We start from the raw sequence: 25,900 nt of genomic DNA on the forward strand, positions 1-25,900 counted from the left end.
ATACTGCTGTGTAGTAACCAGAGACAAGCACAGGACACATACAGTATTGGTAGTACTGTGGGGATAGGGGAGATATTGGTATAAGGAATACTACATATACTGCTGTGTAGTAACCAGAGGCAAGCACAGGACACATACAGTATTGGTAGTACTGTGGGGATAGGGGAGATATTGGTATAAGGAATACTACATATACTGCTGTGTAGTAACCAGAGGCAAGCACAGGACACATACAGTATTGGTAGTACTACGGGGATAGGGGAGCTATTGGTATAAGGAATACTACATATACTGCTGTGTAGTAACCAGAGACAAGCACAGGACACATACAGTGTTGGTAGTACTGTGGGGATAGGGGAGCTATTGGTATAAGGAATACTACATATACTGCTGTGTAGTAACCAGAGACAAGCACAGGACACATACAGTATTGGTAGTACTGTGGGGATAGGGGAGCTATTGGTATAAGGAATACTATATATACTGCTGTGTAGTAACCAGAGACAAGCACAGGACACATACAGTATTGGTAGTACTGTGGGGATAGGGGAGCTATTGGTATAAGGAATACTACATATACTGCTGTGTAGTAACCAGAGACAAGCACAGGACACATACAGTGTTGGTAGTATTGTGGGGATGGGGGAGCTATTGGTATAAGGAATACTACATATACTGCTGTGTAGTAACCAGAGACAAGCACAGGACACATACAGTATTGGTAGTACTGTGGGGATAGGGGAGCTATTGGTATAAGGAATACTACATATACTGCTGTGTAGTAACCAGAGGCAAGCACAGGACACATACAGTATTGGTAGTACTGTGGGGATAGGGGAGCTATTGGTATAAGGAATACTACATACTGTATACTGCTGTGTAGTAACCAGAGACAAGCACAGGACACATACAGTATTGGTAGTATTGTGGGGATAGGGGAGCTATTGGTATAAGGAATACTACATATACTGCTGTGTAGTAACCAGAGACAAGCACAGGACACATACAGTATTGGTAGTACTGTGGGGATAGGGGAGCTATTGGTATAAGGAATACTACATATACTGCTGTGTAGTAACCAGAGACAAGCACAGGACACATACAGTATTGGTAGTATTGTGGGGATAGGGGAGCTATTGGTATAAGGAATACTACATATACTGCTGTGTAGTAACCAGAGGCAAGCACAGGACACATACAGTATTGGTAGTACTGTGGGGATGGGGGAGCTATTGGTATAAGGAATACTACATATACTGCTGTGTAGTAACCAGAGGCAAGCACAGGACACATACAGTATTGGTAGTACTGTGGGGATAGGGGAGCTATTGGTATAAGGAATACTACATATACTGCTGTGTAGTAACCAGAGACAAGCACAGGACACATACAGTATTGGTAGTACTGTGGGGATAGGGGAGCTATTGGTATAAGGAATACTACATACTGTATACTGCTGTGTAGTAACCAGAGACAAGCACAGGACACATACAGTATTGGTAGTACTGTGGGGATCGGGGAGCTATTGGTATAAGGAATACTACATATACTGCTGTGTAGTAACCAGAGACAAGCACAGGACACATACAGTATTGGTAGTACTGTGGGGATGGGGGAGCTATTGGTATAAGGAATACTACATATACTTCTGTGTAGTAACCAGAGACAAGCACAGGACACATACAGTATTGGTAGTACTGTGGGGATGGGGGAGCTATTGGTATAAGGAATACTACATACTGTATACTGCTGTGTAGTAACCAGAGACAAGCACAGGACACATACAGTATTGGTAGTATTGTGGGGATGGGGGAGCTATTGGTATAAGGAATACTACATATACTGCTGTGTAGTAACCAGAGGCAAGCACAGGACACATACAGTATTGGTAGTACTGTGGGGATGGGGGAGCTATTGGTATAAGGAATACTACATATACTGCTGTGTAGTAACCAGAGACAAGCACAGGACACATACAGTGTTGGTAGTACTGTGGGGATGGGGGAGCTATTGGTATAAGGAATACTACATATACTGCTGTGTAGTAACCAGAGACAAGCACAGGACACATACAGTATTGGTAGTACTGTGGGGATGGGGGAGCAATTGGTATAAGGAATACTACATATACTGCTGTGTAGTAACCAGAGACAAGCACAGGACACATACAGTATTGGTAGTACTGTGGGGATAGGGGAGCTATTGGTATAAGGAATACTACATATACTGCTGTGTAGTAACCAGAGACAAGCACAGGACACATACAGTGTTGGTAGTACTGTGGGGATGGGGGAGCTATTGGTATAAGGAATACTACATATACTGCTGTGTAGTAACCAGAGGCAAGCACAGGACACATACAGTATTGGTAGTACTGTGGGGATGGGGGAGCTATTGGTATAAGGAATACTACATATACTGCTGTGTAGTAACCAGAGGCAAGCACAGGACACATACAGTATTGGTAGTACTGTGGGGATGGGGGAGCTATTGGTATAAGGAATACTACATATACTGCTGTGTAGTAACCAGAGGCAAGCACAGGACACATACAGTATTGGTAGTACTGTGGGGATGGAGGAGCTATTGGTATAAGGAATACTACATACTGTATACTGCTGTGTAGTAACCAGAGACAAGCACAGGACACATACAGTATTGGTAGTACTGTGGGGATAGGGGAGCTATTGGTATAAGGAATACTACATATACTGCTGTGTAGTAACCAGAGACAAGCACAGGACACATACAGTATTGGTAGTACTGTGGGGATAGGGGAGCTATTGGTATAAGGAATACTACATATACTGCTGTGTAGTAACCAGAGACAAGCACAGGACACATACAGTATTGGTAGTACTGTGGGGATAGGGGAGCTATTGGTATAAGGAATACTACATATACTGCTGTGTAGTAACCAGAGACAAGCACAGGACACATACAGTATTGGTAGTATTGTGGGGATAGGGGAGCTATTGGTATAAGGAATACTACATATACTGCTGTGTAGTAACCAGAGGCAAGCACAGGACACATACAGTATTGGTAGTACTGTGGGGATGGGGGAGCTATTGGTATAAGGAATACTACATATACTGCTGTGTAGTAACCAGAGGCAAGCACAGGACACATACAGTATTGGTAGTACTGTGGGGATAGGGGAGCTATTGGTATAAGGAATACTACATATACTGCTGTGTAGTAACCAGAGACAAGCACAGGACACATACAGTATTGGTAGTACTGTGGGGATAGGGGAGCTATTGGTATAAGGAATACTACATACTGTATACTGCTGTGTAGTAACCAGAGACAAGCACAGGACACATACAGTATTGGTAGTACTGTGGGGATGGGGGAGCTATTGGTATAAGGAATACTACATATACTGCTGTGTAGTAACCAGAGACAAGCACAGCACACATACAGTATTGGTAGTACTGTGGGGATGGGGGAGCTATTGGTATAAGGAATACTACATATACTGCTGTGTAGTAACCAGAGACAAGCACAGGACACATACAGTATTGGTAGTACTGTGGGGATAGGGGAGCTATTGGTATAAGGAATACTACATATACTGCTGTGTAGTAACCAGAGGCAAGCACAGGACACATACAGTATTGGTAGTACTGTGGGGATAGGGGAGCTATTGGTATAAGGAATACTACATATACTGCTGTGTAGTAACCAGAGACAAGCACAGGACACATACAGTATTGGTAGTACTGTGGGGATGGGGGAGCTATTGGTATAAGGAATACTACATATACTGCTGTGTAGTAACCAGAGGCAAGCACAGGACACATACAGTATTGGTAGTACTGTGGGGATATGGGAGATATTGGTATAAGGAATACTACATATACTGCTGTGTAGTAACCAGAGGCAAGCACAGGACACATACAGTATTGGTAGTACTGTGGGGATGGGGGAGCTATTGGTATAAGGAATACTACATATACTGCTGTGTAGTAACCAGAGACAAGCACAGGACACATACAGTATTGGTAGTACTGTGGGGATAGGGGAGCTATTGGTATAAGGAATACTACATATACTGCTGTGTAGTAACCAGAGACAAGCACAGGACACATACAGTATTGGTAGTACTGTGGGGATGGGGGAGCTATTGGTATAAGGAATACTACATATACTGCTGTGTAGTAACCAGAGACAAGCACAGGACACATACAGTATTGGTAGTACTGTGGGGATAGGGGAGCTATTGGTATAAGGAATACTACATATACTGCTGTGTAGTAACCAGAGACAAGCACAGCACACATACAGTATTGGTAGTACTGTGGGGATGGGGGAGCTATTGGTATAAGGAATACTACATATACTGCTGTGTAGTAACCAGAGACAAGCACAGGACACATACAGTATTGGTAGTACTGTGGGGATGGGGGAGCTATTGGTATAAGGAATACTACATATACTGCTGTGTAGTAACCAGAGACAAGCACAGGACACATACAGTATTGGTAGTACTGTGGGGATATGGGAGATATTGGTATAAGGAATACTACATATACTGCTGTGTAGTAACCAGAGACAAGCACAGGACACATACAGTATTGGTAGTACTGTGGGGATAGGGGAGCTATTGGTATAAGGAATACTACATATACTGCTGTGTAGTAACCAGAGACAAGCACAGGACACATACAGTATTGGTAGTACTGTGGGGATGGGGGAGCTATTGGTATAAGGAATACTACATATACTGCTGTGTAGTAACCAGAGGCAAGCACAGGACACATACAGTATTGGTAGTACTGTGGGGATAGGGGAGCTATTGGTATAAGGAATACTACATATACTGCTGTGTAGTAACCAGAGGCAAGCACAGGACACATACAGTATTGGTAGTACTGTGGGGATGGGGGAGCTATTGGTATAAGGAATACTACATATACTGCTGTGTAGTAACCAGAGGCAAGCACAGGACACATACAGTATTGGTAGTACTGTGGGGATAGGGGGAGCTATTGGTATAAGGAATACTACATATACTTCTGTGTAGTAACCAGAGACAAGCACAGGACACATACAGTATTGGTAGTACTGTGGGGATAGGGGAGCTATTGGTATAAGGAATACTACATATACTGCTGTGTAGTAACCAGAGACAAGCACAGGACACATACAGTATTGGTAGTACTGTGGGGATGGGGGAGCTATTGGTATAAGGAATACTACATATACTGCTGTGTAGTAACCAGAGACAAGCACAGGACACATACAGTATTGGTAGTACTGTGGGGATGGGGGAGCTATTGGTATAAGGAATACTACATATACTGCTGTGTAGTAACCAGAGGCAAGCACAGGATACATACAGTATTGGTAGTACTGTGGGGATGGGGGAGCTATTGGTATAAGGAATACTACATACTGTATACTGCTGTGTAGTAACCAGAGACAAGCACAGGACACATACAGTATTGGTAGTACTGTGGGGATAGGGGAGCTATTGGTATAAGGAATACTACATATACTGCTGTGTAGTAACCAGAGACAAGCACAGGACACATACAGTGTTGGTAGTACTGTGGGGATGGGGGAGCTATTGGTATAAGGAATACTACATATACTGCTGTGTAGTAACCAGAGACAAGCACAGGACACATACAGTATTGGTAGTACTGTGGGGATAGGGGAGCTATTGGTATAAGGAATACTACATATACTGCTGTGTAGTAACCAGAGACAAGCACAGGACACATACAGTATTGGTAGTACTGTGGGGATAGGGGAGCTATTGGTATAAGGAATACTACATATACTGCTGTGTAGTAACCAGAGGCAAGCACAGGACACATACAGTATTGGTAGTACTGTGGGGATGGGGGAGCTATTGGTATAAGGAATACTACATATACTGCTGTGTAGTAACCAGAGACAAGCACAGGACACATACAGTGTTGGTAGTACTGTGGGGATAGGGGAGCTATTGGTATAAGGAATACTACATATACTGCTGTGTAGTAACCAGAGACAAGCACAGCACACATACAGTATTGGTAGTACTGTGGGGATGGGGGAGCTATTGGTATAAGGAATACTACATATACTGCTGTGTAGTAACCAGAGACAAGCACAGCACACATACAGTATTGGTAGTACTGTGGGGATAGGGGAGCTATTGGTATAAGGAATACTACATATACTGCTGTGTAGTAACCAGAGACAAGCACAGCACACATACAGTATTGGTAGTACTGTGGGGATGGGGGAGCTATTGGTATAAGGAATACTACATATACTGCTGTGTAGTAACCAGAGACAAGCACAGGACACATACAGTATTGGTAGTACTGTGGGGATAGGGGAGCTATTGGTATAAGGAATACTACATATACTGCTGTGTAGTAACCAGAGGCAAGCACAGGACACATACAGTATTGGTAGTACTGTGGGGATAGGGGAGCTATTGGTATAAGGAATACTACATATACTGCTGTGTAGTAACCAGAGACAAGCACAGGACACATACAGTATTGGTAGTACTGTGGGGATGGGGGAGCTATTGGTATAAGGAATACTACATATACTGCTGTGTAGTAACCAGAGACAAGCACAGGACACATACAGTATTGGTAGTACTGTGGGGATAGGGGAGCTATTGGTATAAGGAATACTACATATACTGCTGTGTAGTAACCAGAGGCAAGCACAGGACACATACAGTATTGGTAGTACTGTGGGGATATGGGAGATATTGGTATAAGGAATACTACATATACTGCTGTGTAGTAACCAGAGGCAAGCACAGGACACATACAGTATTGGTAGTACTGTGGGGATGGGGGAGCTATTGGTATAAGGAATACTACATATACTGCTGTGTAGTAACCAGAGACAAGCACAGGACACATACAGTATTGGTAGTACTGTGGGGATGGGGGAGCTATTGGTATAAGGAATACTACATATACTGCTGTGTAGTAACCAGAGACAAGCACAGGACACATACAGTATTGGTAGTACTGTGGGGATGGGGGAGCTATTGGTATAAGGAATACTACATATACTGCTGTGTAGTAACCAGAGACAAGCACAGGACACATACAGTATTGGTAGTACTGTGGGGATAGGGGAGCTATTGGTATAAGGAATACTATATATACTGCTGTGTAGTAACCAGAGGCAAGCACAGGACACATACAGTATTGGTAGTACTGTGGGGATGGGGGAGCTATTGGTATAAGGAATACTACATATACTGCTGTGTAGTAACCAGAGACAAGCACAGGACACATACAGTATTGGTAGTACTGTGGGGATGGGGGAGCTATTGGTATAAGGAATACTACATATACTGCTGTGTAGTAACCAGAGACAAGCACAGGACACATACAGTATTGGTAGTACTGTGGGGATGGGGGAGCTATTGGTATAAGGAATACTACATATACTGCTGTGTAGTAACCAGAGGCAAGCACAGGACACATACAGTATTGGTAGTACTGTGGGGATGGGGGAGCTATTGGTATAAGGAATACTACATATACTGCTGTGTAGTAACCAGAGGCAAGCACAGGACACATACAGTATTGGTAGTACTGTGGGGATAGGGGAGCTATTGGTATAAGGAATACTACATATACTGCTGTGTAGTAACCAGAGACAAGCACAGGACACATACAGTATTGGTAGTACTGTGGGGATAGGGGAGCTATTGGTATAAGGAATACTACATATACTGCTGTGTAGTAACCAGAGACAAGCACAGGACACATACAGTGTTGGTAGTACTGTGGGGATGGGGGAGCTATTGGTATAAGGAATACTACATATACTGCTGTGTAGTAACCAGAGACAAGCACAGGACACATACAGTATTGGTAGTACTGTGGGGATGGGGGAGCTATTGGTATAAGGAATACTACATATACTGCTGTGTAGTAACCAGAGACAAGCACAGGACACATACAGTATTGGTAGTACTGTGGGGATAGGGGAGCTATTGGTATAAGGAATACTACATATACTGCTGTGTAGTAACCAGAGACAAGCACAGGACACATACAGTATTGGTAGTACTGTGGGGATAGGGGGAGCTATTGGTATAAGGAATACTATATATACTTCTGTGTAGTAACCAGAGACAAGCACAGGACACATACAGTATTGGTAGTACTGTGGGGATAGGGGAGCTATTGGTATAAGGAATACTACATATACTGCTGTGTAGTAACCAGAGGCAAGCACAGGACACATACAGTATTGGTAGTACTGTGGGGATGGGGAGCTATTGGTATAAGGAATACTACATATACTGCTGTGTTAGTAACCAGAGGCAAGCACAGGACACATACAGTATTGGTAGTACTGTGGGGATAGGGGGAGCTATTGGTATAAGGAATACTATATATACTTCTGTGTAGTAACCAGAGACAAGCACAGGACACATACAGTATTGGTAGTACTGTGGGGATAGGGGAGCTATTGGTATAAGGAATACTACATACTGTATACTGCTGTGTAGTAACCAGAGACAAGCACAGGACACATACAGTATTGGTAGTACTGTGGGGATAGGGGAGCTATTGGTATAAGGAATACTACATATACTGCTGTGTAGTAACCAGAGACAAGCACAGGACACATACAGTGTTGGTAGTACTGTGGGGATGGGGGAGCTATTGGTATAAGGAATACTACATATACTGCTGTGTAGTAACCAGAGGCAAGCACAGGACACATACAGTATTGGTAGTACTGTGGGGATGGGGGAGCTATTGGTATAAGGAATACTACATATACTGCTGTGTAGTAACCAGAGACAAGCACAGGACACATACAGTATTGGTAGTACTGTGGGGATGGGGGAGCTATTGGTATAAGGAATACTACATATACTTCTGTGTAGTAACCAGAGGCAAGCACAGGACACTTAGGGCCAAGTCTGAGAATGCCAGGTCTCGTGACTGGGTGTTAAGGCGTGGTAACCAGCATTCTCTGACTAAGTGGCTGGGAGCAGCCAGGGCCACCTCACAGTCCCCCAGAAAAGTCTTTATCCAAATGATAACAAGACGACAGCCAATGTTTTCATGTATTACATTTTTGCACACAAGTAATGAAATTCAGGTAAGTAATCAAAATATAGGGGAGGACATTGCCCCACAGCAACCAATGATTCTAGCTATAATTTATCTAGATCAGTGGTTCTCAAACTCGTCCTCAGGACCCCACACATGTCACATTTTCCAGGTCACCCAGGTGTAGTCATTACTCACTGACACATTTTAAAAGATCCACAGGAGCTAATTATTTCACTTGTGATTCTGGGAGGAGACCTGGAAAACATGAACTGTTTGGGGTCCTGAGGACCGAGGAGTCTGAGAACCTGTGATCTAGTACATTCTATAAAACGACAGCTATAAACGGTTTGTTTGCTGCGGGAAACACCTCCTCCTATCATCGTTATAAGGTTTGGCACATCTCCCCAAAGATGTCTAATCTTATGCTAAATTTCTAGTACAGCTTTGACCTCACACAAAATTTCATTATTTTCTCACCCCTCCATAACACCCCCCCTACCAGATCCTTAGCTACAAGTATAGGCAAAATAGCTAAAATGAGGAGTTGTTAAATACCCTGCAGAGTTTGTATTTTACTCTATTATGTGTTTTTTCCTTATACTAGCAAATACAGTATTGCCTGATGAGTACGCATGACAGCGTAAACATCGGTAACATCGAGAACCATCGACCACATTAGCATAATAGTGGTTGACCAGACCTTGCGCAGGATCTTGGCAACTTCCTGTGTGCACGGAGTCTCATCACTGCGTGCTTCGCCACACTGGCTTAATTATGGACGCCCCTAAAACGGAGTCCCAACGCACAGGCAGGCCTGCGTTCGCCCGACCACCCCGTCACTACCCACAAACGGCACTTCCTGTCAATCATTAACTGAAGGCGTCTGCGTACACGCTGCATGTAGTCTACTTATGCTTACCCCATTGAACTGGCTAGTTCGCGCATGCACAGTGCGATGCATGCGCAGTACGGAAATGTCGGCCAAGTACGTGCATCCTCTCCTGTGCGTTGCTTGCTGAATCAGCCCCTCTGTTCCTCTATTACATGATTAATGTGAACTCACGTAAAATGATGCATACAATTTATACTTCATTTGAGGTGTCCTTAATATCAATGTTCTTATTCAATCCCTATCATTAAAGACTCCTCCTAATTCATTTTAGGAAACCAGCCCTCCCTGCCCTGGCATAATCACACAGGACTGCTTACACTCACTTGGCTTTTGTCCGGTGTTGCGATCCGGAGAGCTGACAGTTACAGGCATAGAAGCCAATAAACCCTGTACATAGGAACCAACACATTATACAGGCTAAAATCTATGTTACTTGCTGTTCTCTATGTTCCCTAGTCTGCTAATTCCATAGAGGTCAGTGTAATGCCATGTTGGATAATTCCTTCTCGCTAAGCATAAGCATTCATTTGCCAAAGGACTTGTTGCTTTTTATGTGCATTATTAATACAGGTGACCGAATCTTATGCAGTGTGTAACTCCAGCAGGTTTTTCTTTTTTATTATTTGCAGAAATTAATTTATGGGCCAGATTTAAACTGAACGTAATTAGTAAAGGGCATGCCCTAAGCATAAATATATGATGTTAGCCTAGAAGGTGACAGAAAAGTGCCACATGGCTGGTGCACTAAGACGGAAGGCTAGGTTTGTCTATATGGTCCGAAATTTCGACAGTGAAAAAAGTTTCTTCTTTTCAACCTTAATAATGCAGATATATATATATATATATATATATATATATATATATATATACACACACACACACACACACACACACACACACAGTATATTTATTTTCAGGAGATTCAATTGCCTGCAATTTGATACCGCAATGTTTGGTGGTGCACATCACAGGAGAATGCGCTACAGTAGCACTGCTAAATTTCCTGCACAGGGGAAATTGGAATGAGACTGGGCACATAGTGCTTTCATCCAACCATTCTGGGGGAACTTACTTGCTATTGCTTACAATTTCATTTCTCCCATATAATTATAAATATGTGGTCATTATGTAGACATTCAGAATGTCAGCATGGCGAGAATGTCAACGGTGAAAATGTCAACAATTTGAATATCGACCGTCACAATGATGGGGGTTAAATACTGTAAAACGCTATGCCGACCGTCGACATGCACACTGTCTACATGATGACCCCGTCGACATTCAGACCATGTTGATATTCTGGTGTCGACATTTTGTATCACACTCAATTATAATGCAGCCACTAAAAAGGCTCTAGCCAAATCCCAGGGACTAATTACAAACATTTTGTAACATAATTTAAGCAACCTTCATTTTCAACTCAATTCCCCTTCAGCTTCCACTGGATTTCAGAAAAGAGCATCAGAAACCGGCAGGTTCATTTTTAAATTATACAATTTAATTGCATTTTATACATTGTTTCACATATGGAAACAAAGTTTCAATATCACGGGGTGTTCGCCCACCTTTGATTTCCGTTAAGCAAATAGGACATATTTTGTGATGAAGATTTACACTGTTCAGTTCACACTTTAATTCATCATTTGCACAGATTCTAACAGTCCAGCTGGATGATATATACATACACTCAAGCCATTCAACATGATAAAATGTGAGTTACATACACGCAATGTAGTGAACTTGTCCATGCCATTTATATACATATTTGCATATCTTCACCCTTCAAAGCTACCAGACACGTTCAACACTTTGCTCTGCAATGGTTGATTAAGTCTGGCAACGAAAAGTTTAAATTCAGAACATTTACCATCCAATTTCAGATAGATATGTATAAACAATAACAAAAAAAATAAAACAAAATAATAATAAAAAAAAAAGAAAAAAAAAAGGTGCATTTATCAAAGCCATCCGCTTCCTCCAACCAACTACATCGCATAAATTTGTCTTGTGCAAATCTATTTCAAAAGAACACTGGCATTAAATAAAGAGTAAGAAAAAAAAACAAAACACAAATGACAGACAATTTTGTGCTAGAATTTTCTCCGGCCTGTCCAGTATCCTTCTAGCAGTCCTGTAAGGTCATATCGTGACATGATAAATAAAAAGAACTTCTAAACTGATAAGCGATTGTCTTTTGTCTTCTCAAGGAATGTGCAAAATGACCAATGTCTTGCTCGTTTCCCATGAAACCTACAATGTAGCATTGAAATGTATCATGGAGGCGGAACTATCCTATAGATTACAGTAGATTAGATGTTTGTGGACAACGATGACGGGCGAAGAATGGGTGTAAGACACTTGCTAGACGCATAGGATGGAGATCGATAGATCATCAGTCGGAACCAATAGTACACAATACATAACTTATCCGGAAAAAGGAAAAAAAAAAAGGATTTCTATAATAGCTATGCGTACAGAAATGCAGTGGCAATGAGAGCATCAAACATACTATTGTGGATACGGTAATAAACAGGAAATTACCGAGGTTGCCGCCTTCTCCGCATTTATAAAAAGAGACCACATACGTCCACCCCATCCAAGTAGTGTTTTGAAAATGCATCACAGGAGTCTTGCTCCCTGAGGGTGTTCCTAGAACCTTGGCAGGTCGTTATTATTAGGGCCATGCAGGAAAATACCGAATAGTAACAAAAAGTCCTTGTACAAGGCATTATACTGCAGATCAAGAAGAAAGGATGAATGTCCTCCAAATGTCTATTTACACGTGATCTGTGTGGGCGTTTCAGTGCTTGGCTCTTGCATACAAAGTTATCTGTCCTGCTCAGGAATACCCATATATACGTTTGCGTTTTATGGAAAGAAGACTCCCCTGTTTGGGTGACAGGGGGGTGAAATAAACCAATGTTGTCCGGGTTAAAAGGAAAACTAGGGTTCTTCATCCCCAATGCACGTAGCGCTCTGCACGGAAGGAGGGAAGGTGCTTCTTCGTTTGTCGGCTGGTCAGACAGCCAAGGTCCATAGTTCTCGGTCCATAATAGGAATCTAAGGTCAGGACTCCGCATCGGCCACAAGTATTGGTTGCTTTGGTGGGACAGCTAGGAGACACTCTGCTTCTTCATGCATCTGTCACAGAGAGAGAAAAACACATTTGCACGAAGATTCCCAAACGAATGAATGCTCAGCCAATCCGACCACATTGTCCCCAGATCACACATTCCTCCCATGAGCAGCCACAGTACTGTACATGACCCGGCAGAGCATGCTGGGTTATAAACACAGAACAATGATTGGCTTAAAAGCAGACGTCACTCACGGCAATGGTTGCTGAACTACGCCTATACAAAAGCCTACTCTGCTTACAGAAGGAAGCACAATTTAGGTTTTGGTGACGCTGCGGACACACAGGTCCGCTCAGAAAAACAGGGGCTACTATATTAACATAAAGAAATGGTGTAGAGGGTGTTAGAAGACAAGCCAAGTGGTTTGAAGCAATGAAAGAATATGAACGACCTGCAGAACCCCATGAATGTTTTACAGATGCCTAAGAGTACGGTGGCATTTCACATAGTCACCCGCACAACCACACGTGGCCTTCCTGTCTGTCTAGTTATCCTTTTTCTAGCAAGGTTTCTCTGGAGAGTCATGGACATAGGTAGAGGAGGTGAAGACAAATTGTTGCCATGGAAACTCCAGCATGAATTGTCGCTCTTTTCTGAAATCCCTGCTTAATTCCCCTGCAAGGATCTGCCCGGCAGGGACCTGAAGTAGCATGCGGACACAACAAAGGAACACCCATTGAGGCGGGTCTAAGTTAGAGCTGCCGGTCATACTCTGATTCCAGGGCATGCGCTGCTCTAATAGGTGGAAGACGTATCAAACCTTCCAAAAGGAGGACAAGTGGAGAAGTTGCCCATAAGCAACCAATCAGCTTCTACAGATGTGCCCTCATACATCTAGCCTCAATATCCCATGCAGCGCGACTTGCCTGGTGTGAGTGAGCCGCCAGGTCCCATGTTACTCTGCTAGCATGGGGCGTCTACTTTTTACGAAAACGCGTCTAAGTCGCAATGTGATGCGACTAGGACTCACCGGATTGTGCTAATTAATTTGATATATGACACTTATATCTGTGTGTGACTGAGTCTGTATATGAACCAAAACGGAACTTGGAATGAAAACAGCTGCGGCCGCTACAATGTAGCACTTATAGTATACAGATTCAGAGACTCAGTGACACACAGATATACAAGTGTCACATATCAAATTAATCAGCACTGTCTGCTGGTGCGTTTTGGTTGCATGGCGACTTAGATGCATTTTAAACAATAAAAGATGCCCAGCGATAGGGTCTAACAACACCTGGCACCCCAAGAGGGTTTTTTTTACCACAACTGCAGCAAAGATGTATAAGGACACATCTGTAGCTTTTCTCAAGCACATTCTAAAGAATGAAAACGAGAAAGTGTTCGTTGCTATGGGCAACTTCTTTACCTGTCCTCTTTAGAAGTTTTGATACATTTCCCCCATTGTCCCTTACATAAAAGGGAGCCACTCTCATACCAAAGGCCATCGCCCCAGAGCAGGACTGACAGCTTCAACTTAAGCTAGGTACACACTTGAGTGATGGTACAATCCAGCGACACAACGATATAGTGTACTGCCGTACACACTCCGCCGTACGAAAGCACAATAAATTGTTACATGCTTTATGTAACAAAACCGCGTCGTCCGTGGAATCATCCCATCGGACGTGAGGCACATTAGATGGGACGATGAAATGAACCACGTGTGTAACCGATAGATTGGGGGTACACACTATACGATGGTCATGCAGATTGTGTACCCAGCTTTAGACCTGCCTCACAAGGTGGATCTACAATGTCAGAATATTATTGAGGTGGTTGATGGGGGATAAGAAGCTAGTGATCGGTATTATATAAGAAAACAAGATGCTCAGGTGTCGGAAAGGCCCAATAAAATGCAATCAAACGGCCAAAACATAACAGTTCATTCTCCAATCAGTACTATAGGAAACAGGAGAAATAGAACCAGAGGGCTTTGCGTATTGGAGTATCAGTGATGCAGCAATTCATTACACACTTACAATCTGAAACTGTACGTCTTGGAACAGCTCCTGAATGAATCTCCGAGACGGGAGTCGGAACGTGCAATGCGCTAATAAGTAGGAAACCTCAGAGTAGAGACAGATGTCATCAAAAGTTTGGGGAAACTTCTCCTTAATTCTGAAAAACAGGAGATAAAAACCCTCTGTGAGTACAGCCTTTCCATTTACAGCTTCACACCAAGGCCACATTGCAGATAACTGTGTGTGACAAGACTTCAGCAAAGTGTTGTTTCCCCCTGCTACAAACTCACATGGCCTGAGGTTTGTGTGAATTATTCTGATACGTTTGTGCTCCTATAAATAGAGGCTGTCCAGTCCTTTCACCCACAGTAACATTTGAGACACTTACTGCTTCAGGGCTCTGCACGGACCACATACAACCCAAAGTACATAAACCTCTGGTGTCTGGAAATCAAAGCCCCAAAATATCAACACGGTATAGCTGGTACACTATAGGTTTCAACATGTATGACTATGCCCATGAAGACTAAGATTTCCAACAACATGCATGTACCCTAAGCACACTACAGAACCTGAGGTTTTTTGGGGGGACATATTACAGTCTTTTAGGCAGGTAGCGTAATGAGGGAAGGTTGTCGGCTACAGCCCTGAACATCCTATGCATATATATTGGTTGCAAGGCATTGGAACTTGTGTGTCCAGTGTAACACAGACCCAAATGGTCAGCATTACACATTCCCATCTTGACTCATCTGGACAAAGGACTGAGGCCGCCATATATAGGGCATGCCAGAAGCTACTTGCACCCTGAGATGTACAAGGTTAGCACCCCTCCATCTCACTGAAACCCAATTGGCCATCAAAGAGAAGACCAAACATAAGATAGTAGACACAGCACTTCAACACCAAGAGGCACTCTGCACTTTATGACGACATTTTGACCTCAGATTGAACGTCACGTACTATATGGAATATTACCAAGCATGGGCATCTTCCATGATTATTCTCATTCGGAAGAACCCAATGACGGTCCAATGAAGTTCAGACCACCCTAACAAACTATGAAGAGGCGAATGCGGACGAGTCCGGCTGCTAGGACTACGGACCGGAAGTGATGTCGCACAACCTGTATACAAAGTTATTGAAGGTGCGTCCTGGTTACTAAGGTGACGGGCAGTTAAGAGGAAACATGTGCCTCATAGGGAGTGTGTGATTGGCCAGGCACAGCAAGAGGTCACAGGACTTGTAGTAGATTGATGTATAGGGACCAGCTGTGCCGTGCGGATAGGTTGGACTGAGTATATAGGAGATTATTCCTGTTTGGATTACACCTTGATAAAGACCCTAGATAAGGGTTGAAACGCATCGGTGCTTGGTACTGGGATTCCACCTGATGACAAACTTTGGACCTTGCGGTGTACGGGAATTTGTATCCAGCTTATGCCCGTGACAGACGCTGGTATATGATATGCCCACATGCTCACAAGAATGGACCGTTGTCAGCTCCTTACTACCAGCTGGTAATTGTTGTCAATCAGCCATTGAGGATACCTGTATCATTTAATGTTTCAGGTTTTATCTTTTATTAAACTGTACTTCACTATATACAATCTCTTGTTCATTCCATGTGGATATGTGAAAATATCAGTGAGGAGGAAATACCTATAGGTTTCTTTTGCTACATGACTGCTGTAATGATGAACGTTGAAAAAGGACCATTACATAGGCTTGTGGTTGTAAGTATGGAGTATCTTCATTAGAGCTGGAAGTGCTCTGTCTACTATCTTTTGTTTAGTGAACTTTTGGTGGAGGAATAGGGGAGACCTCCTTTGACACTTGCTGCTTTTTACAGTACACACTTTAGTCCTCTATATTTGCTTTCTCATCAAAGAGAAGAATCTAGACAACTAATAACCAGAGAGTGGCACAGCAAGAAACCTGCATGGACCGCACCTGGTAAGGTAGTATAGTTTAGAATGCAGCACAAAGGGGCATGTTGGCAAAATACGTGATCTAATTAGGAGGAGCACATTGCAACTGCCTGGGGTCATGGACCTTGGAATTATTTTCTTTTAGTGCTCTAATTTGGGCAATTGATTACAAGTACTGATCCCTTGAGGGACTGGACTGGAATGAACGCGGTTTCCTGCTTTGCACAAACTGCATTCCTTATATAGAGAATAGCATAGGGCATTGCTTCATGAGCGGATGTAAAGCCTCCGTACAGGAGTACATCCTACTAATCAAACTGTCTTATCCAAATGCTAACTACGTAGACCACAGTATAAGGTCTTTTGCAACAAGCAGCACAGTGGAAGCCACCATCGCCCCCTTTGCACTAAGGAAAAAAAAAAACCCCTAATGCTCTAAATGGGAAACTGAATATTATTTTCCCCAAAGCCTGGGAATCCTGGCTCGCTTCCATTCTGCGTCATGTTCTGCCACAACGAAACAGTTTTTATAATACAGTCAGGTCCATAAATATTGGGACATTGACAGAATTTTCATATTTTGGCCTCTATTCACCACCATAATGGCTTTGAAATGAAACAAACAAGATGTGATTTAACTGCAGACTTTCAGATTTAATTTGAGGGTAATTACATCCAAATCAGATGAACGGTGTAGAAATTACAACGGTTTCTATATGTGCCTCCCACTTTTTAAGGGGCCAAAAGTAATGGGACAAACTAAACAATCCTAAATCTAACTTTCACTTTTTAATACTTTGTTAAAAATCCTTTGCAGGCAATTACAGCCTGAAGTCTGGAACGCATAGACATCACCAGACACTGGGTTTCATCCCTGGTGATGCTCTGCCAGGCCTCTACTGCAAATGTCTTCAGTTCCTGCTTGTTCTTGGGGCATTTTCCCTTCAGTTTTGTCTTCATCAAGTGAAATGCATGCTCAATCGGATTCAGGTCAGGGGATTGACTTGGCCATTGCATAACATTCCACTTCTTAGCCTTAAAAAACTCTTTGGTTGCTTTTGCAGTATGCTTCGGGTCATTGTCCATCTGCACTGTGAAGCGCTGTCCAATGAGTTCTGAAGCATTTGACTGAATATGAGCATATAATATTGCCCGAAACACTTCAGAATTCATTCTGCTGCTTTTGTCAGCAGTCACATCATTAATAAATACAAGGGAACCAGTTCCATTGGCAGCCATACATGCCCACGCCATGACACTACCACCACCATGCTTCACTGATGAGGTGGTATGTTTTGGATCATGAGCAGTTCCTTTCCTTCTCTTCCCATCACTCTGGTACAAGTTGATCTTTGTCTCATCTGTCCATAGGATGTTGTTCCAGAACTGTAATGGCTTTTTTAGATGTTGTTTGGCAAACTCTAATCTGGTCTGTTTTTGTGGCTCACCAATGGTTTGCATCTTGTGGTGAACCCTCTATATTCACTCTTGTGAAGTCTTCTCTTGACTGTTGACTTTGACACATATACATCTACCTCCTGGAGAGTGTTCTTGATTTGGCCAACTGTTGTGAAGGGGTTTTTCTTCACCAGGGAAATAATTATTTTGTCATCCACCACAGTTGTTTTCTGTGGTCTTCCGGGTCTTTTGGTGCTGCTGAGCTCTCCGGTGCGTTCTTTCTTTTTAAGAATGTTCCAAACAGTTGATTTGGCCACACCTAATGTTTTTGCTATCTCTCTGATGGGTTTGTTTTCATTTTTCAGCCTAATGATGGCTTGCTTCACTGATAGTGACAGCTCTTTGGATCTCATATTGAGAGTTGATAGCAACTGATTCCAAATGCAAATGTCACACCTAGAATCAACTCCAGACCTTTTACCTGCTTAATTGATAATGAAATAACGAGGGAATAGCTCACACCTGTCCATGAAATAGCTTTTGAGTTGATAGTCCCATTACTTTTGGTCCCTTAAAAAGTGGGAGGCACATATTGAAACTGTTGTAATTCCTACACCGTTCACCCGATTTGGATGTAATTACCCTCAAATGAAATCTGAAAGTCTGCAGTTAAAGCACATCTTGTTTGTTTCATTTCAAAACCATTATGGTGGTGAATAGAGGCCAAAATCTGAAAATTCTGTCTATGTCCCAATATTTATGGACCTGACTGTACATATTAGACTTCCACAGTATTTTAACAATGCTTTTGGGATCGTTCTCTATTTTAATTCTTCATATAGTTATCTCTTGCTGTACATCTTAATTGCCACTACTGTTCCTAAGTGTGTCTTAGTGAAGTGCGGTGTAGGTGAATGGGAAACACGGAGATGTCGTCGGACACAAAACAGTCAAACTGTGAATGACAAATGTAAAAAACAGAACATTTAAAACATTGCTAATATAATAAATTGGAGAAATAATGTGAATAATGATGATAAAGGCTGTTATCCGGCTGGACAGTTACATACAAGAAAACTCATATATATATATATATATATATATATACACATACATATACACACACACATATATATATATATATATATATATATATATATATATATATATATAATAGCCGATATCCAGATTGTATATCTACTTGTTGTAATGGGTGTTTATTTTAAATGTACACCTATTTATTAGCTTGTTTATGTATTTTGCTTCCTTTTGGGGTCCGTTGTGCGCGCTGCGCTGTCCGCCGGATGTTGATGCCCGTTGTCATGGTTTCGGTGCCCGGCGTTCCCATAGTTACCTGTGCTGCATCATTGTTGGTGCGGCGCGTGTCACGTGGGAACGCCGCATGCGGCCATGCGCGTGCAGCTCCATTCTGGATGGACGCCGCCGACCGCAGAACGGATCCAGGTGAGTTCACTTTATGTTTTATTGTGCCAATGTTGGTTGGTATATAAACTGGCTATCACACAGAAGAAGTTAAGTCCCTTAATGAAGGTAGACACGAAACGGCTGTCGGGACTATCCAGGGTTTGAGCCTAGCTCCCTGGTTTGATTCTCATTCAAATATGCACCAGAGCTGATAAGTATTGCCTCATTATGCTGCATAGCTTGTTTATGATTCCTTTTTGAACATTGTCCTCTTCATGCACTGGTGCGAAGCATTAAAACTTTTTTATGGTGATTGAATATTGTTATTTTCATTGTGCGCTTTTCCCCTGCGAGCTTGCTGTTTGGGACCTGTTTGATATATATAGAATTGATTATCCCACTCTGTTTCTGTGATGCGTCACTTTCACCCTGCAGTGAGGGTTCTAATGTGATGATCCGACACTTATGTCATATTTTCCTTGCTCAGTATTTCTTCTTGAAAGTAGAACAGATCATCACTCACACGCATAAAATAAATATTAGTGACAGCGCGAAGTCTAGGTTTCAAAGCGTCAGCAGCATTCACTTCACTACAGGGGATGATGCACTTAAATATATTCCCCATTATATTTCTTTAACCAAGACAAACATTATTTTATATATAACTAGCTGCAGTAGCCGGCTCTGCTCGGGTGGAAGTCGGTGATCTGTGTCTCCCTAGGCTGCCGGCTCCCTTCCTCAGTTGGCTGCACTCTGCCACTTGGACACCAGCTCCCTTGTACTGAGCAGCGCCTCCTGCACAGGAACCAGCTCTAGGCACTTGTACCGAGCCGGCCCCTATGTTCTCTTCAGTGACTGCCCTCCGGTATTCTCATCACTAAGGGCAGTGCTGCTGTCTATCCAGATGACGGGGAGCTCCACTGATCACCACACATAATGGGTCCCTGAACAGCAGGTGCACCAGCGCTTGTGTTATGGGTCTCCTCAGGTGGCTCCTGCCCTCTGTACTCCTCACAGCATCGGGCTGAAAATAATTTACACTTGCCGAGAGCAGTGCAGGGGACCCCTCACCGCAGAGCCCCACCCGCAGCCCCCTGAAGGCCGTTCGTGATGATCCTTAGCCTAAAACCTGCCTGGGAAAATTACCTACACAATGGTGGAAACTGCATCACAATCAGCTCAGTGGTTCCGGAGTTTATTGCAGTCAGTCAAACAAACACAGACATGGTCATTTATAAGTATTATAGATAAGGATTTCTGTCACGAATATACCGTAGGTCAGAGGTTCCCAAACTCCACCATTACAGTCCACGTTTTACAGATATCCATGATTGAGCCCAGATGACTTAATTAGTATCTCAGTCAATATGATTTAACCATCTGGACTCAAGCATGGCTATCCTTAAAACATGGACTGTAATGGCGACATTTGCCCTAGGTAATTTCTGTAGAATTCATTAGTGTAGTCCAGGAAACAATCAGCAGCGAGTTCCCTCCCCTAACACTGACACCTAGGGGTAAATTTACTAAGATGGGAGTTCTATTAAGAAGTGCTGTTGCCCATAGCAACCAATCAGATTCCAGGTATTATCTTCTAGAATGTGCAAGACAAATGAGAAGTAGACTGATTGGTTGCTATGGGCAACATCACTTTTTAAATAGAACTCCCATCTTAGTAAATTCACCCCTTATTGTGGGACTACACTACAGAGGGCTAAATATGGTGGTTAGCTCAGCAATACATACTAGGGCTGTTTATGACCATGGAGAAAAAAATAAATAGAGCTTTCAGCCTTCTATACCCATGACAATCTGGGACTTGCAGTTCCACACATGCTTTCTTTGTGTGTTGATATGCCCCAACACAGCCAATATTAATATATTTTATTTGAAAGTACAGACTAACACAGACAGTATACAAACTTATATAGATACATAATTACAGGGAGATTTTATAGCCGTACTCCAAACACAATGGGAAATTTGGAAAGAGAAGACAGAAATAGGAAAGTAATAATAATATTAAGTCTTACGTTAAAAGTCCCGTTTCATGACTCTTTGTTCCTACAGAGCTACTTAAATTAATCACCAGCCTTAAGACCTCTTTCCGCAGCAATATTCGGCACACGGGTGTATCTTCCGGTATGGATTTTCCCCCTGTGGTGATGCAAAACTAAATGTATGAAACCTGCTGCAAACTGTATTAAATAGCAATTTTACAACTAATTATTTGCAGATTTTTCTCTTTACCAAGGTCCAAAAACATTTCCAGTATGGTCTTTAGCTTTACAAAGGAGAATATACAGCTTACAGAGCACCTCACACTTGTTTACATGGCCCAGCATTTCCCTGGATGACATATTGCTTTATGTTTATTGCAGGTTTCCTTACATTGATGCTATGAATGTTTGATGTTGTGGAATACCTCACTATTTACACAGCATACTTAGACATATACATCAGCAAAGCCAGTATGTACAGATAAACCATTACTTTACTTTATATAAGCATATCTTCTGGTACATTGTATGACTAGTCACACAGGAGTTATAGCTGGTAGAACTTCTAATAACGTACTGAATATAAGGTGTCAGACAGCAGCCAGATAGTCTCCTGAGCTGTATTAGTAATGAGCAAAGTGAGACTGTTGGCCGTAACAACAAATAAACCATGGCGATCCCAGAAAACACAGACTATCACACAACAGTAACTGGACACGGTGTTATATTCCGCATGTATCAGGATCACCTACTAAGGGGGTGCACCAGACCACCCATTAGCCCTGTTCCGCTATATTTAATGAAGGCAGTTGTACCTATTGGAGCTGCAGCCGGGTACAGTGTAGCAGCATCGGCGGCATTTCAAACATGGTCCCGGCCGCGAGCCAATCACAGCTCGTGGAACCGCAACCAATCATTAGCAGCCACTCCTGATTAGCTGCTGTTTAATGAGCTGAGATTGGCTTGTGGCCAGCACCATGTTTGAAATTCCGCCGATAGTCTTTCACCGTACCTGGCTTGCTGCCGATGCACCAGCAGCAGGTACATATATTATCCTGCACCCTGTACAGTCACAGCCTTCCCTGTCCTGTGGCTCCCAACCAGATCCAGCCTTCCCTGCCCTGTACCCCCCTATTACAGTCCAGCCTTCCCTGCTCTGTGACACCCCCCCCCCCCATTAAGGTCAAGCCTTTCCTGCCCTGTGCCACTCTCCCATGTCTAGCCATCACTATGCCCGCAATAGGTACAGTGCTCTCTGTCTAGCACTAGCCCTCCCTGACCTGTGCCCCCCAGGTCCATCCCTCCTTGTCCTGCATTCCCCTCGGTCCTGCCATGTATCTCCCAAATCATGTCTTTGCTGTCCTATGACCCTCCAGCTGCAGCCCTCCCATATCCAGACATCACTGGTTTCCAATATATTACCCCTACCACCCACCTTTCACCTGTGCCCCTCAAAAATCACTTTTCCTCACCCTGCCACCCCTTTTGATCTTCCATTTCTCCCTTCTTCCTCCCTTTACCATCCTCCTCCTCTTCTGCTGAAGGAGATGGAATCCAACTGGCCGATGATTAGAAGCTACATGGAGAGACCTAGGCATGGCAGGTAAGCACAATCTTCTGATGTAAATATTTACAAGTGTTCTGGTGGTACTTTATGTGGATCTGGCTTTCGCAATGTGTTTTTTTTTTTTTTTTTTTTTAATGTGGATCCGGCTCTTTATATGTATTTTATGTGGATCTGAGATATTCTCTGCAAAGCGCTGCGGAATTTGAAAAGAGGGTGTGTATCAAAACCGCGCCCCCTGTTCGAGTGACCATGCCCCCTTTTGTGGAGCGTGTCCCGTGGACAGTATATCGCCAGTCAGGTTTCACATCAATGCTGATCCTGCACGGAGCTTCTTCAGGGTTTTCTTCAGAAACCAAACATGGCAGCTAATCAGTAGCAAACAATAGCTGTGGCACATTAACTAAACGAATCCCTGCAATGTCTGACACTTCCACTGAGATACAAGTGAGGTTACTGAATACGAGATGACACTGGGCACTATTCAATAAAGTGCAATACAGCACACACAAAATGGGTGCAGACATTACGTATCCCACAAAATTATAGATGATAATATTTAGATGTAACGTGATAACAACGCCTGCAACTCTAAACCAAATAGTCATCCCCAACGTACAGCAGCATGTATAATATGCAGTACCGTACCGAGATCTCACGCAAATCCATGCACCTGAGCAACACAGTGGAGAACGCAAGAGATTATTATACCGCACACAAAAAATCAATGTATATAGAAATAATAAGGCAACTATATGTAAGGCGCTTAAGTACTGTATGTTACTTACTGTATATGTATACACTACATCACAATATAGATGAAAGCGAATGACTTCACATATATTAATACACCACTACAAAGCAACAATATTAAAAGAGTATTCAAGTAACAATCATCCTCCAATATCCCATGTCTTTGTACACAAAAAATGCTAATCACAAAACATGTGCCCATGGAACAGTAACCGTTATTATTCATTTATTAACATTTATATAGCATACGCGTATTCCTCAGCGCTGTACAGAGAATATTTGGCCAGTGACATCAGTCCCTGCCCCGGAGGGACTTACAATCTATATTCCCACAAAAACTAACATGCACATAAGAAACATACACACACTAGGGTTATATATTGTCAGGAGCCAATGAACCTATCAGTATATGGACAGTGGGAATGAAGCCAAGTATCTGGAGGAAACCCATGCAAGCATATTGAGAACATACAAACTACACACAATTAGGGCCTTGGGGGCATTGTCAATTAGACGCGAAAAGTCGGAAAGGTTTCGCCTGCCGTTCTTTTCGCCGACATTGCGTGTTCTGGAGGCGAAAGCTTTTAGTGCGCGGCCCCGCTTTTCACCCTATTCAATTCCAAGAGACGCAAAACCGGGACACGGCGAGACGCAAACAGGCGAAAAGTGCTGTCAGATTTGGGGAAATCAGCCTGACACCCCCCCCCCCCCCCAAAAGATGCACTAACATTGGGGATCAATGTAGATGCCCCCGAAAAACCCTACTGAAGCTATTTGTGGTAATTAAATGTTCTCAATAGCTGCTAATTAGCGTCTTTGCACAAGTGGTGAAGAATAGCATTTAGCAGGGTTTTTTTAAGAAAATAACTAGTCCCAGCATATTGAGGTACATGAAAATGGGTACAGGCATGGTTAAAACTCGCAAAAGTTTTAAAAAAACCTTAAAAACGCACCTTCACCAAGCACCTGCAAACAAAAAAACACCTCCCTCATACTTGCAGACCCCCAAAATCTTATTTTGCTAGTTTTTAAGTTTGTACCCCAACTTTGTACTTTTTCGCCCCCTTTTTCAAAGTCTTTTTTTTGGGTGTTCTTGGTTTTTTATTAGGATTGTTTTGACGCAGTTAACCTTTGGGGGCCTGTCCCAAGGGTGCGAAAAGTCTTTGGAACTGAATACGGGTGTAAGTTTTCGCCTGGTGAAATGACGTCATCAGCGATACTTTTCCGCCGAAAAATGCTTTTTGTGGCTAATTGAATATGCTCCTTGGTGGGAATCAAACCCAAGACCTCAGTGCTGTGAGGCAGTAATGCTAATCCTTACACTATCTGCTGCCCAGTTACATACAATTGTATAGACTCTGATACATACATTGCACCATAATCCTTGGACGGGACCTGTATAGTCTCCCTTACAATCCCACCTCAGTTCTGACCTAATAGAACATCTGAGCCAGTGATGGCAACAGGCAGCGCTAAAAAGCCGCCACTTGTGGTCCCAACTACTTCCTGCTTTGTCATATTTATTCATTAGAGCTTGTAACAATTATATAAAATGCCTGCTAATATATTTACAGACCGATGTCTCTTTCATTGATTAAAAGGTATTGATTTAAATGACTTAGATTTAGATAATGTACAGGGTGTTTAGACACCCTACATCAACGTCTCAGGGAGGAAAGCATAATTAACCAATATTGCTCTACTTCATAGAATACATGATTTGCCTATTGAAGAATAACACTTTCATTCATATGAAAAAGGCAGTACGATTAAGGAT

At 42.7% G+C, this 25,900-nt stretch overlaps 1 protein-coding gene across 4 annotated transcripts in view; it reads right to left on the bottom strand.

Moving 5' to 3' along the window:
• Positions 1–11,424: 11,424 nt before the first annotated feature.
• Positions 11,425–25,900, bottom strand: part of RICTOR (RPTOR independent companion of MTOR complex 2) — a 153,517-nt gene continuing 139,041 nt past the window's right edge. For all 4 annotated transcript variants that reach the window (XM_088455256.1, XM_088455255.1, XM_088455257.1 and 1 more), the window contains 3 exons: positions 21,840–21,963; positions 15,071–15,209; positions 11,425–13,089 (listed from right to left, as the gene is read on the bottom strand). In XM_088455256.1, the coding sequence (XP_088311382.1) occupies positions 13,015–13,089; positions 15,071–15,209; positions 21,840–21,963 (338 nt within the window). In that variant the 3' untranslated portion in view covers positions 11,425–13,014. The remainder of the gene's footprint in view (positions 13,090–15,070; positions 15,210–21,839; positions 21,964–25,900) is intronic.

This window comes from Taudactylus pleione, unplaced genomic scaffold, assembly GCF_031769625.1.
Source record: "Taudactylus pleione unplaced genomic scaffold, aTauple2 ptg000647l, whole genome shotgun sequence".
Classification (NCBI taxonomy): domain Eukaryota; kingdom Metazoa; phylum Chordata; class Amphibia; order Anura; family Myobatrachidae; genus Taudactylus; species Taudactylus pleione.